The 13,193-nt window shown below is 38.3% G+C and overlaps 1 protein-coding gene across 1 annotated transcript in view; it reads left to right on the forward strand.

Annotated features, from left to right (window-relative positions):
• wipi2 (WD repeat domain, phosphoinositide interacting 2) overlaps positions 1–6,873 on the forward strand; it is a 48,858-nt gene extending 41,985 nt beyond the window's left edge. The window contains 1 exon segment of the mRNA XM_052021962.1: positions 3,092–6,873. Coding sequence (XP_051877922.1) covers positions 3,092–3,210 — 119 coding nt within the window. The 3' untranslated portion in view covers positions 3,211–6,873.
• The last annotated feature ends 6,320 nt before the right edge of the window (positions 6,874–13,193 follow it).

Consider the following 13,193-nt stretch of genomic DNA (forward strand, 5'->3'; position numbering starts at 1 on the left):
GAATTTGATTGTAGCTGGGGATATATTGTGTTACTCTTGTAATACTCTCAAATATTTTTTTGTTTTAGAGATTGCACATTTTAACTAGAGTTGATTCTAAATTGGTCTTGGTGTGAATCATCATTGATTCTATTGGTGAGAGAAACTATAGTTCAGTAATATCACCTGGTAGAAAAATTAAGGAAGACAGATGCATGATATGAAATGCACAGGTAAAACAGCAGCCATTTATAGTCCATTATAATGTTGGTGCTGCAATGTTCTCAGTAGAGAATTTAAAGTTAGGGTGTAACTAATAATTTTGTTTACAGGCGTGTGGATTGGTAAAATGTTACTTGACCAAATAACCCTATTCCATCTATAGATTGTGCACAAAGTTCATTTATCCTGAAATTCACCCAACCCATTTAGTTACCCAAGGAAATTCCACTAGTATCTCTGTTGATAATTAGGAAATGAGCATCCAAAATATTAGCTTGATGTTCCAGGGTATTCATAAGCAAATGCAAAAGTGGACTGTCAGGTGGGAGGTTGGAAACTTGGAAATATGCCTACTTTCTAGTAAAGGTGAATGTGTTCAGGAATGATCTGCTGCCAATCTGGTATTGCTAATAATCTTGCCATTCAGAGTCATGTCATAAAGATGGTGCCTTGTCCAAGTAGTGCTGTGCCACTACTAAGATGAAGCCAGGTGCTGATAGGTTTTACGACGTGTATGATCCTGTTCATACCAAAAGCTCCCTAGATTATGCAAAGTGGAGTGATGAAGCAAGAAACAATGCCAGTCTTTGCAAGCCCTTATTGCTCAGGCTATTCAAATTGTAGAGCTGAAATGCTAAGGTCAGTGGAAAATATTTATCCATTGATGTAATTGATAAGGGTAATGCAGAGATTCTGCTATAATTGGCAATGGAGGCACTTTTGTTTAAAATCAGAAGCAATTGAAATAAATGTAAGATTCAGCCCAGCTTTTAATAGCCATGAGCTCCAAAGCCAAACAGGTTCTTGTTTGGCCTAAAGTTGGAAATGTCAGTTGTAATATCAGTCACCATTTACTAACTGTAATAATTTGGGCAGTGGGTATTTGAAGGGAGAGCTTAAAATTCTACATGTACATATTTATGTCTATATACACAAAGCTGGATAGCCTTAATTCTATCATGTAATGTTGAAAAAAGTGTTATGTAGGTCCCTCTGTTCCTTGGTACTCTGTCGGACTCTACCGTTTATTGTGTATGTCCAACCTTTATTAGTCCTCTTGTAGTGCATTACTTTACATTTTTCAGGATTGAATTCCAACTGCCAATTTTCTGACCCTCTTACCAACTGCTCAATATTGTCCTATAGCCTAAGACTACCGTCAACAACACCACCAATTTTCATTTCATTTGTGAAAGTATTAATCTTGCCTCCTACATTCATAACCAAATAATGTATATAACAAATAGTAAAGGTCCAAAGACCGACCCCTATGCTACGTCACAGGCTTTCAATCAAATCCACCATCAAATCTCCTGTTACCAAGCCAATTTTGGATCCAATTTTCCTTCTTGCCTTGGATTCCATGGGATCTAATCTTTCGGACCAGTTTCCCATGTGAGACTTTGTCAAAGGCCTTGCTAAAGCCCATGTCAACTATATTAACTGCACTGCCCTCATCAATACATTTTGTTCCCTCTTTGAAAAATTCAATCAAATTGGTTGGAGAGGATTTTCCCCTAACAAAGCCCTGCTGACTATCTTTGTTTAAACTTGGAAGTGTAGATTATTCTTGTCCCTCCAGGATTTTTTCCAATAACTTCCCTACCATTGATAGACTCGCAAGCCTGCGATTGCCTGGCTTATTCTGAAGATTTAAGTCTGTGTAAGGACCCCAATGATCTCCACCCTTGTCTCCCATACCAGCCTGGGATACATTTCATCTGGCCTTGAGGATTTTTCATCTTTAAATCTGCTATGACACCTAATACCTTTTTAACATGTTCTAGATTTTCACCATCACTCTCCCTGAATTCTCCAACTTCAATGCCCTTCTTAAACGAATACCTCTCATCTATGTTCACTGAGACTGTCCTCTCTGGCTCCATACAACATTGCCCATTTGGTCCCTAATGGGCCCTTCTCTTTCCCAGGTTATCCTCTTTAATAAACTTATACCATGCCTTGGGATTTCCCTTAATCATGTCTCACTGTGGTGTTTCATTCCTCCTAATTTTAAGTTTCTCCCCCTCCAATTTCTGCTGTCCTGAAGGACCCCCACCACCACCACCATTTTCAGTTCTCTTACTATTTCTTTTAAATGCCTCCCTCTTGTTGGATGTAGAGTTATTCTAAAGTAGCTGCTTCCTTTTGTAGCTCCTGTCCTGTGATTGTATTAACCTTCCTCCACCCTCCCCAGATTTAGGACCATAATTTCTGGTCCATCTTTACTTTATCCCTTTTTACAACTGCCTTGAAACATATAGGTTTTGCCCTGTCTTCAAAATGCTGTCCTACTGATACTCCCTCTGCTGCCTCTTGCATTCACTAAGATTGGGCAGTACTGGATCTAATCTCTATTATATTCCAGCACAAAAGCGCTTCTGAATGCATGCTAAAGTTTCCACTGCTACTCAGCCTTTGCCCTAAGGCATTCCTAGTTAATATTGGGGAAGTTGAAATTCCCTCCTACTATGACACTTTTTTCTGTTTGCCTACATATTTGCTCTATTTCCTGCTGTCTGCTGGGAGCCTGTAGTCTATCCCCAGCAAAATGATTACCCCCTCTGTTCTTTGTTCCTGAGTTCTACCTTTTAATCAATATTACAATGCCATCTCCTCTTGCATTCCCCACTCTACCCGCTCTCTATTATGCCTGAAGATTCTGTACCTTTGGAATGTTGAGTTGCCACTTCTGTCCTCCTTTCACTAAGTCTTCAAAGTTCATTAGCTCTCTGAAATCTGATTTGTTAACTCTTCCAAGATTGAGTGATGTGAACTTAAGCATATCAAATAGAACTTTTTGGCAATGACTTTCTTCCAATGTATACCAACAGGCATGTGTTGCTGAAATAACTGGAACTTGTATTTTAATATTATCTGTTCAATGCAGCCTACCCAGAGGACCAAGGAGCAGTGGGCGGAATTGACCCAGATGATGATTTGAATATTGGCACACTGCGAATGGATGAGGACAATGAGACTCCTCCCCTGATTCTTAAGAGCGAGTGACCGTTGACTTGTGAACTGGCACATGCTGGCAGAGAACACTTACAATAGACTGAATTGTGATGCTGCTGCAGACTTTTATTGTTGCAGGACAGAGAGTGAAGAAAAATATGGAAGGAACATTTTAAAGAATGGAAAAATTGTAGCTGTAGCTTAGTTCTATAATACTGAAAACAAAATATATTGTTTTTTTCCCCCAGTGGCTTTTAATTCCTGTGAAGAATTTGAGTAAATATGTATTTTTTTCCCCCTTTTTTTGGCCAAAAACTGCCGCCTCATGCAGCCTTGGAGTCCACTAGCTTTGCATGTTTACATGTGCCAAGATTTAAGAATTTAGGAGCCACTTTAATATTGCCAGTCTGGTTGTTTTCCCAAGGACACTTTTTTGTTCCTCCATTCAGGGACACTGGTTTCCAAAGCTATAAGGTAGCAACCCCATCCCAACCCATTTTTAAAATTAAAAATCACTTCCAGCCTCCTGTACCTGGAATTTCCTATAAGGTTTTGTCCATCCGCTTAAATTAGACTCAGCAGTATGAAGTTGTGGTCCTTTGAATTTCATTCCTTTGGGGGAACAACTATGAATTTTACTTTAAAACTTGCTCCAAAAGAGACGGTTCATTGAGTGTGACACTAAGAATGAATCTTAATCCAAAGGGTTTAAATATTGAGTGGATATTTGTAAATTACTCTGAAAATAAAAGCTGGTATCCCATGTGTTTTTTTTTGAATCTTGTGATTATGATAGATTCTTTCCAGAGAAGTGATTATATCAGTCATTAATTCTCTACCACACCTGACTCCCTTACATTTCTATAGGTACAGTTAAAATTTCATCAGCTGGGGAGGGGTTGCTACTTTGAATCTACATAATTCTAGAATGATTTGGTATTCTGATGTTTGAGTTTGCATTACCTGTCTCAATGGCCAAACTTCAGCTACCCAGTGCCCAGCTGATACAGATGGCTCTCATCAGCAAATTGTTTTAGAAATTCCTGTAGTGAGTGGAATTCTTGCAATAGTTGATTCTTTATTTTGACAGTTGCTGCTACAGAATACATTTCAAATGTTACTTATTAAAATTCGATAAGTAGATGGGACCATGGAATGAATGCTTCATCTTGAAAATGTAAGTTGAAACTTCAGTGTTTCTATTGGAAATGTGTTGTGACTGTATGTCACACTGCAATATAAATTTTCAAGAATTGCCAAGAAATGCAGTTTACAGCTACTGGTTTGCTGGAATTTGGCCACTTTCATTATTAAATGACATGGGAGAGACCTGTTTTAAAAAATTGGTAGCAGATAACTGGATCATCTCAAAAATACAAAACCCATCTGTTTGAGATGGAAGAAAAAAAACTGGCTTATAGTACACATCATATGAGTTGTAATTCTTCAGTTTGTATCATGATCTGAATTGATGCAATCAACAACTACTCAAAGTATGGCATTCACACCAGGTTTTCCTTGGTTATCTCTGTGGTGGTTAGAGAAGGTTCGTCATTACTCTTCTGGTAACAATGTGGATCTGTTGGTTAAGTGCCAATCATAATATTTCTGAGATAGTGAATAATAGAAATTTAAATGAAGGCATTGAGAAAAATAAGTAACTGTACCACAGCTTTTCAGCCAAAACTTCCTTTAGATTTTGCTTCTGTGATCATGCTTAGAAGTGTGCACCTACCCAGAGTTAGCCCAGTGTGCTTAATTGTTCTACCCGGTAACCACTGTAACGCAAAAGTCCTGGAAGGTGCTTTGCATGACCTTTTTACTGATATTGTAATAAGACTTGTACAATAATGTGATTGATAAAATATTCTACTATTTTGATGTCAGTTGCTGAAATGTTCCACTTTAAATGAAGGTTTTTTTAAGACAGTTGGAGCAATGCAGAAAATTGATTTTTTTTTTCAGAAGTTGGTACCACAGCAGATGTAACCGCTACTGTGTAATTGCTTTTCCCTCAGCAACAAATGTGGGATATTGAAACATTTTTTTTGGAGGGGGGCAGAAAACCCCCCTTTAAGAAACTAGACTTGTTGAATGCTTTTATTGTTTTAATGGAATTGTGTAATTCTTGGCAGTGCTTTGGGTTGGGGGAGAAAGGCCAATTTTAGTCAAATTGCGATGAGAACAAAAGCAGCATCCGTTGCACATCCTGTGCTTATCTGTGGAGCTTCTTTTTCTGTAGTAAATTTAAGATCTGGTACTGCCATTGAAAGAATAGTGAACTGCAGAACTTCATCATTTGGAGGTGTTGGAAGAGATGCATACAGCTGAGGTGTTTAGACCTGAAAAGGTTCTTGTTTGATTGGACTAAATTACCTAATAGTTGTATTCAAGTAATTTAGTTGGATACAATGCCCTTGGGCAAGGCAAGGAAAATTGAAATTAAATTTTCCTGGTTCTGATACAATCCAGAAAAAACTCTGGTTAAAATTTTGTTTTTTAGATATAGCATGAGAATATTTGGCAGAGCAATGTTGCTGTGTGGTTCTAAAAGCCTAACAGTTCACCACAAGTAAAAATGGCCAGTTGGTTGTGCTGCAGGAAAACTAGTTCCTGTCTGTGTTAACCATAATTCAGGAGTGGAGGGTCAGGGGGATGGTGAGATGGTATAGAAAAGAGCAAGAAATGTTGGAAGAGGCAGAGATGTAATGATTTGCAAATTCTGTTTGCACATTAAGGTCTATATATTGTAAGCAAATGACGTATGGCACAGTAATATATTTGTATGTTTTTATTGGTTTTTGGACACTGACATTTTCTTTAGTTTATTATACACCCAGGTATTTTACGATCTACAAGTATGAACTTAGGTGTAATATGCTTTTTGGCATTAATTGTTTGAGACTGGTTATGCACCATTGTTATCCCCAAAAATATATTTTAGCATTGATGCAATAACCTCTTCCTGACAGCAAAAACGTTTGTGGTGAAGCATTTGTTTTCTAATTTGGAAGACAAAATTCTTAGGCACAGAAGGTTTTTAAACTTGGAGTAAGTTGGATTTTGAAAAAAGTAGGAAATATAACCTGGAAACAGATCTGTCTCCCTATGGAAGAGGTCTGCCTCGTTTCTGATTTTCTCTTCACCTGACTCGGATTAAAGTTACAACATCAGTTTTTAATGTCTTTAAAAATTAGCTTGGTAAAATTTGACGTGATAAATTGAATATTATGTTTTACAATGTGAAGACAATGAACTTGCACATTTTAGCACTGATGGATCTGTAATGAAGAAACGTTTTCAACAGAAAATTATTAAAAATAATTAACAAAAAGTGCTAGATTTTATCCACTTCTGCTTTCCTACCCTTTTAAGTTGCCTCTCTGCAGATAGATACAAGGTTGTGTAGTGAGTATACCACTGAACATCTTATGGCTGTGAAGCTAATTATCCTACAGAATCTTGAAGTTTACCACCAGTCAATGAATAAATACACCATATACCTTTGGAGTTGAAGGCAGCAATCAACAAAGAATTCGAGATTCATCAGTTGTAATGAAAAATCATTGAGCTGAAATGCTAACCCTGTTTCTCTCTGTAGATGATGCCTGACTTGCGAACTATTTACAGCATTTTCCATCATTAAAGAAATTCACCTGTTTGTTTTCTGATACCAGGATGTTTGGCTGTAGCTGAGTTTCAGTGGATGCAAAACAATTGATCTTAGTCTTCTGCAGTGAGCTAATGGAAATGTAGACCAATGTAATGTTCATCCCTTCACAAGAAAAAAAAGGGTCTCTGTTTATCTCATGACCTCAGGATATTACAAAGTGCTTTAACAACTGTTAAGGTGGATGCCAGGTGAGGCCTGGGTGTGATGCAGTTCCTTTGTCACTTATTCAGGGATACAAATAAGGAATGGTAACAACTGATAGCATGCTTACTCCTGTAAAGAATGGAAACACTCAACCAGGGATTGATAGATGGGTTTAGCCAAAGAGCTTTTTGAATGGAAATCCAACTGTTTACCAGTTGGACTTGCTATCCAGATCTGCCAGTATGTTTTGTGAGAATAACATGTATTGATGCTATTTTGGGTAAACTACAAATTTTTCTCATTTGTGTTTGTTGTGGGAGCTTTTATGCTTTCAGATTTTGATTTGGTAGAGAGTGCATATTATTGAAACTTCAGCAGTTTACTGTAGACTTGGTTCAGTGCACCCCAGTTTCATCTGCAAGAACTGATTTAGACTAATGGAAGATTTTAAGGCCTTCATATGAGCTTAATCTGAATCAACTGTTTTGGCAAACCGATGTTTCCCTCTATGGCTCTTTTTGCCACTTTACACGGTCCTATTTTGGTTCAAAGACTTGCAGGGTCATTTTGTTGAAGTGGAATCATTATCCACTGTTGTATGAACAGGAACTCATCGGACTGGGGGTTATTCATTAGCATGGGTGGAGGATTGTCTATCCAAAATAGTTGGGATAAATGGGTTATTTTAGATTGGTACCAGGCTCTTTATTATTGAAATTCTATATTAATGACAAAGATGAAATGACCAAGTGTATTTTAACCAAATTTGGGAAAGCAAGTTGTGAGGAGGGAAGAGAGTCTGCAAAGAGATAAATAGGTTAAGTAAGTGGGAAGTTCTTGATGTGTAGAGTAAATTTGAGAATCATTCACTTTGGTAGAGAAAAAAAATTGTTTAAATAAAGACTATCATTCTGCTGCACAGAAAAGTCTCTGTATTCACATATTTAAAGCACATTAGCATGCTGATACATGAAGTAATTAGGAAGGCAAATAGAATGTTCACCTTTATTGCAAAGGGGATAGAGTACAAAAGTGGGGGGGAGCTCTTCCTCTGTAGGGATTGGTGAGGCCAGACCTGGAGGACTATACAGTTTAAACGAATGAAAGCTAATCTTAATGAAGTGTTAGATTCTGAGTGGGTTCAACAGTCTAGGGGAAGAACATCAAAATAAGCGATTTGCCTTTTTAAGGTGGAGTTGAGGACACTTTTTCCCCTCAAAAGGTTGGGAAAATGTGAAATTCTCTACCCCAGGGAGCTATGGAGGCATTTGAATATAATAAAGGCTGAAAAGGATTTTTGAGTGAAAAAGTTGTGAATTATGGGATCAAGCAGGAAATTTGACATGAATTTAAGACCAATCAGGATCATAACAAAAGATGGATGAACCCAGCTTCTGTTTATTTTCTTATCCTTAACAAATTCTACTCACTGCTGACCTTTTTAATTAAGCAAAATACATTTCCACCTCAATGCTGTGCAGCATCTTAGAATGATATCTTTGTAACTCACGTTTTTTTTAGTTGTTCAATGTAACTTCTATAGAAAATTGACACACACCTGTTGTGCAGACATTTTTACTTCCCTGCCCCCTACCCCTCCCCCATCCATTGCACTCCTCATGCCCACACTAATTTGGTATGGATAGATGGTCAAATCATCCTGAGCCTCCTAATAACAAAATTGGGTGAAAAGATGTAGGGAGGCCTCAGTGGCAACAAGATCTCATCCATCATACTGCTGAGACCTTGCCCCTGAAACATACTGATGACCTTTGTCAGGAGATAAGTCTTGAGGTAGAGTATAGCCTCTTATAAAAGACTGAGACTTTGTAAGAATATTTACGTCCACAAGGTGCACACATTTAAAAACTTTAATTGTTTAAATTATTAACGTGATTCAAATTCAATGTTCTTAATACTTTTAAAGTAAAATGAGCAAAACAAAAAAAAAAAGACTGAGTTTGCTGTTCCTTTCTAACTTTACGGTCAGGAATCCTCATTCAAATAGGTATTACCTTCCCATGCCAGATCTGCTAGGGATTCCCAGGCTCCATTATAGGTCTCCATGTGGAGTCCAGCAATGGTGTCTCAGCAATGGTCTCCTGGGCTTTGAGCTTATGAGGCTATGTAAGTCTGTGACATTATCTTAAAATGGCTGAATGCTGGCAGTTCCCTTGGGAACCATTCGGCTATAGCCAGTTCTATTCCGCCCAAAGTAACTGCAAATTTTGTTTAGCTGACTGAACTGAGGAGGTCTCCATACTAAAGAAGACAATGGTAGCCTTTTATTTGCCCTGTAATGTGGAAATTAAGATATCTGCTTCATATCGTTTTGTAATTAGGATTATAGCCCTATCATTGAACAACAATATAGGTTGATGTATCTGTGCAGCCCCTCTGTGTACAGTAGTCATAGTGTTAGTTTGACACTGCTATACATGGTGTAACAGGATAGTAGTCCAGTAAGCCTTTGAATCAGAATTAATCAATTCTGGTTTGTTTTCCATCAAATAAACCAATTCCACTCAAGTGTTTAAAATCTGGCTGTTGATAAATGATTTGATCTTGAAAAGTGTTAATGCCTCATGACCCTTGGAATTCAGACATTCTGCACATAATCTTGATGTAGAAAATGAATAGGAACTCTGGAAGCAAACTCCTGTAATCCCTAACAGAAATTATCACTTTAAATATGCCACAAAATAATGGAAACTTTATAAATTGTGTAAGTTTGATCATTATTAATATCTAATTTTGTATTGTTAACCCAAAACAGATTTGACTACATGATAGAATTGTATAAAATTACACGCATTTCAGGCCAACTCATCAGTGCTGGCGTTTGCTTTGGACAAACTTCCTTATCTCTTTTTTCCAGCATACTTTTCTGTTCCTTTCTCCTAGTTTCTCCTTGCATGCTTTCATTACTTGTGGCCACGGGTTCTGCATCTTGCCATGCTTTGGGTAGAATTTCTTTAAGCACAATTTTTCTTCATTGTATTTATAGTGTGTAATTCTGGTCATCCCACCACTGCCATCCCTAAAGTAGAAGCACTTTCTCTTTGTCTGTTCCTTTTGTAAACTCCATTATTTTAAAGGTGTCTGAATAGTCACCCACATAACCTTGTCTCCCCTTACTCTGCATAATTTCCTGAAATTAATCTGTTGCTTCTGGGAATGTATAGACGGGTCATCCTATGTATTGTCTAGCAAGCATCATAATGAAATTGGGGGTAATTTTTAACCCTGGGCAAGATAGCCCGTATGGGTTTTGAATGAAGATTGCCTAAAGGTACCCTGCTTATGTCACCAGTTTACCAGTAAACTGGAATGAAATAAAACTTGATTGTTTCAGCTGTCAGCAGACAGTACAGACCAAATAAAATTAAATTATCAGAAACAGACCTTGGATACTCTGACCATAAGACCTCAAAGAGTCATCTGTTTTGGCCACCGGATGGTATAAGCATACACATGAATACTGCTGAGCCAAAAACTGATGTAGCTATTTAGAAAGTTGTGCTGGTGAAGATATGATGTTGGCATAGTGAAGAATTAACATGCTTAGGTCCATGAATTGAGTGAGATAGCTAGTGATCTGAGAGCAATGGTTATCCAGCTGCTTCAAATGATATTTCCATTTGAATTATATAAATATCATTAATTTTAATTATATGTTGATGAGAAAGACAAATTCTTAATGGCATTTGAACTGTTAGGAGACTCAGAAATAATGAGGAGAAATAATAAGAGGACCATCAAACATCAATTTACACTCGGCCTACACTTGTCCCATTTTATTCTCGCCACATACTGCCACACAGGGTCAATTTACAGCAGACAATTAACCTTCCAACCCACACATCTTGGGGGTGGGGTGGGTGGGGGGGGGAAGACAGGTCCAATCACAATCCTGTTGACCTTTGAGAATATTAAAGGCAGGGGTGGGTGAGATGTTAGTTAACTAAGGGCACACAGTGGCGCAGCTAGTTAGAGCTACTGACTCAGTTCCAGTGACCCAGTTTCAATCTTGACCCCTGGTTGTTGTCTGTGTGGGGTTTGCTCATTCTCCCTGCAAGTGCGTTGGTTTGCTCCTGGTTGCCTCTCTCGTCCCAAAGCCATGTGGGCTGGAAGAACTGCTGTAAATTGACCCTAATGTGTGGCTGGGTGGTAGCATGTGGGGTGAGGGGAATTGATGAGAATGTGGGGAGAATCAAATGCGACAAGTGTAGGACTAATGTAAATTGATGCTTGATGGTCAGTGTTGGCTTGGTGGGCCTGTTTCTGCTCTAATACCACATCAGTGCCAGTGGTTATTTGGCCTCAACTGTGGTGAGAAAGTTAAAGACAGCACATGGTTAATTTTGGATTATGTTAAGTAATGATGTATCAATGTCACTGATTAGTTTGATAGCACTATTTGTTAGAGGTTTTTGAATGGGGTCAAGCAGATATAAGCATACAGAGAAATTTAAAAAATTATTTTTCCCAAATTTTGACAATTAGGAGTAGATTTGGTGACTTTCTGTGGACTTGCTACGTGTACATTGACAAGCACATAATTACTTGTCTCCAGTCTATAGATGAATAGGGAATGGTCCAAGTGGAAGACAGTAACATAATGAATTGGGAAGATTTCTGGATTTGAAAATTTCCAGATCTCTTGAGATGTCGTGAATTCTTGGTCTTGCACTGAGGCCCATGCCCAAAATTGAGCCTTCCGAGTTGCAGTTTCCAGTTGGTAAGAGTGCTCATGACATTGGCAGGCTGTATATGCACTCATTGGAACTGGTGACCTGAAGGTTTCCAAACCATCCTGAACGAGCGCCTGCCACAAATACTTCAGCAGTTAGTGAAGCTGGTTCAGGAGATCCCAACTGGTGATAAGGAAATAAAATTCATCAGGAAGTTTTGAATGTTTTATCTTTCCCCTTGTATAATATTCCATCAAGACGATAAAGGATTCTTGGAATTAACAATGTTGCCTTTAGTCAATGGAACAAAATAGATTGTTAAAATAAATTATTTTTGTTGAGGGTCAAGGGGATTGCAACAAAGGTAATTAAATGGAGCTGATGTTCTGATCAAACATGATTTATAGAAGGGAAGAACAGGCTTGAGGGGTTGAATGGCCTACTTTGTTACTGTATCAAACCTTTTTCTATCCAATTTTACACAGTGATAATTGAAACAAAGTACCTGCTGCTGAACTTGAAAGTATTTTCAAGCAACACATCTCCAGGGCACGGACAGTGAACAATAACTTGGCAACTCCACGATAGGCAGGAGGGATTTGTATATGTGAATGCCCATATCGATTTTCAAATGACCAGCACTTGGAGCCAGTGACTGATCCTTAATTTTCTAAGGTTCTTTATTTGGGGCCAAGGTTGTGATGCAACGAGTAGTCTGAATACTTGCCTCTGTGTGTGGGTTGGAAGGCCAGCATTCCAGAAAACAACCCAGAAAGTGACACTTTCACTTGAGTGTTTTGTTGATGGGTGGGAACGAAGATTGAGATGGCAGTAGAATTTATCTACCTATCATTAAAACAGCTGGTAAAAATTGCTTGTACGTATGTGCTTCCCTCCTTTTACAACGGCACACACTGGAATCCCTCATTCTGTCAAGTTCCTGAATCTGAAGTTTGCGGGCACCTTTGTTTGACTGTCACATACAGATGAAAGCAATAAGGCTGTGCAACAGAGCAACAGAAGTGGTTAAGGAGCACCCTTCATAGGCTGGAAGATAAGTGTATTGGGCTCTGAAAGTTCTACATTTTTTAATTAAAATGATACTACTTCACATCTTGCATTGCTTCATCCAAGAGGATTGACGGTTGCGGTGGAAAAATAATGCATGTTGCCAATTCTGGTGCTTTTTTTTTCTCCACTATGATAATACACATGCTCCTAACTTTTTATTTGTTCATTCCCAGGATGAGGATGCCAAAGGCAGCATTTATTGGACTCGGGCCTTCAGAGCACAGGTAAGAGTCAATCATATTGGTGGGTCTGGGGTATTGGGAAAGATGGCAGAATTCCTTCAGCTACAGTGAGAGCAACCATGAATTTAACCTGGTACTTTGGATTGCATAGAAATTGTTGTGACTGTCAGATACCAGCCCCTTCAAAACAATTGGAAACAAATTGGTTCACTGACATTGGGTTAAATTTTGCTGGCTGGGGCCAGCGATTCCAGCATTATGCAAGGGAAT

This window comes from Pristis pectinata, chromosome 8 (genome assembly GCF_009764475.1).
Source record: "Pristis pectinata isolate sPriPec2 chromosome 8, sPriPec2.1.pri, whole genome shotgun sequence".
Taxonomy (NCBI): domain Eukaryota; kingdom Metazoa; phylum Chordata; class Chondrichthyes; order Rhinopristiformes; family Pristidae; genus Pristis; species Pristis pectinata.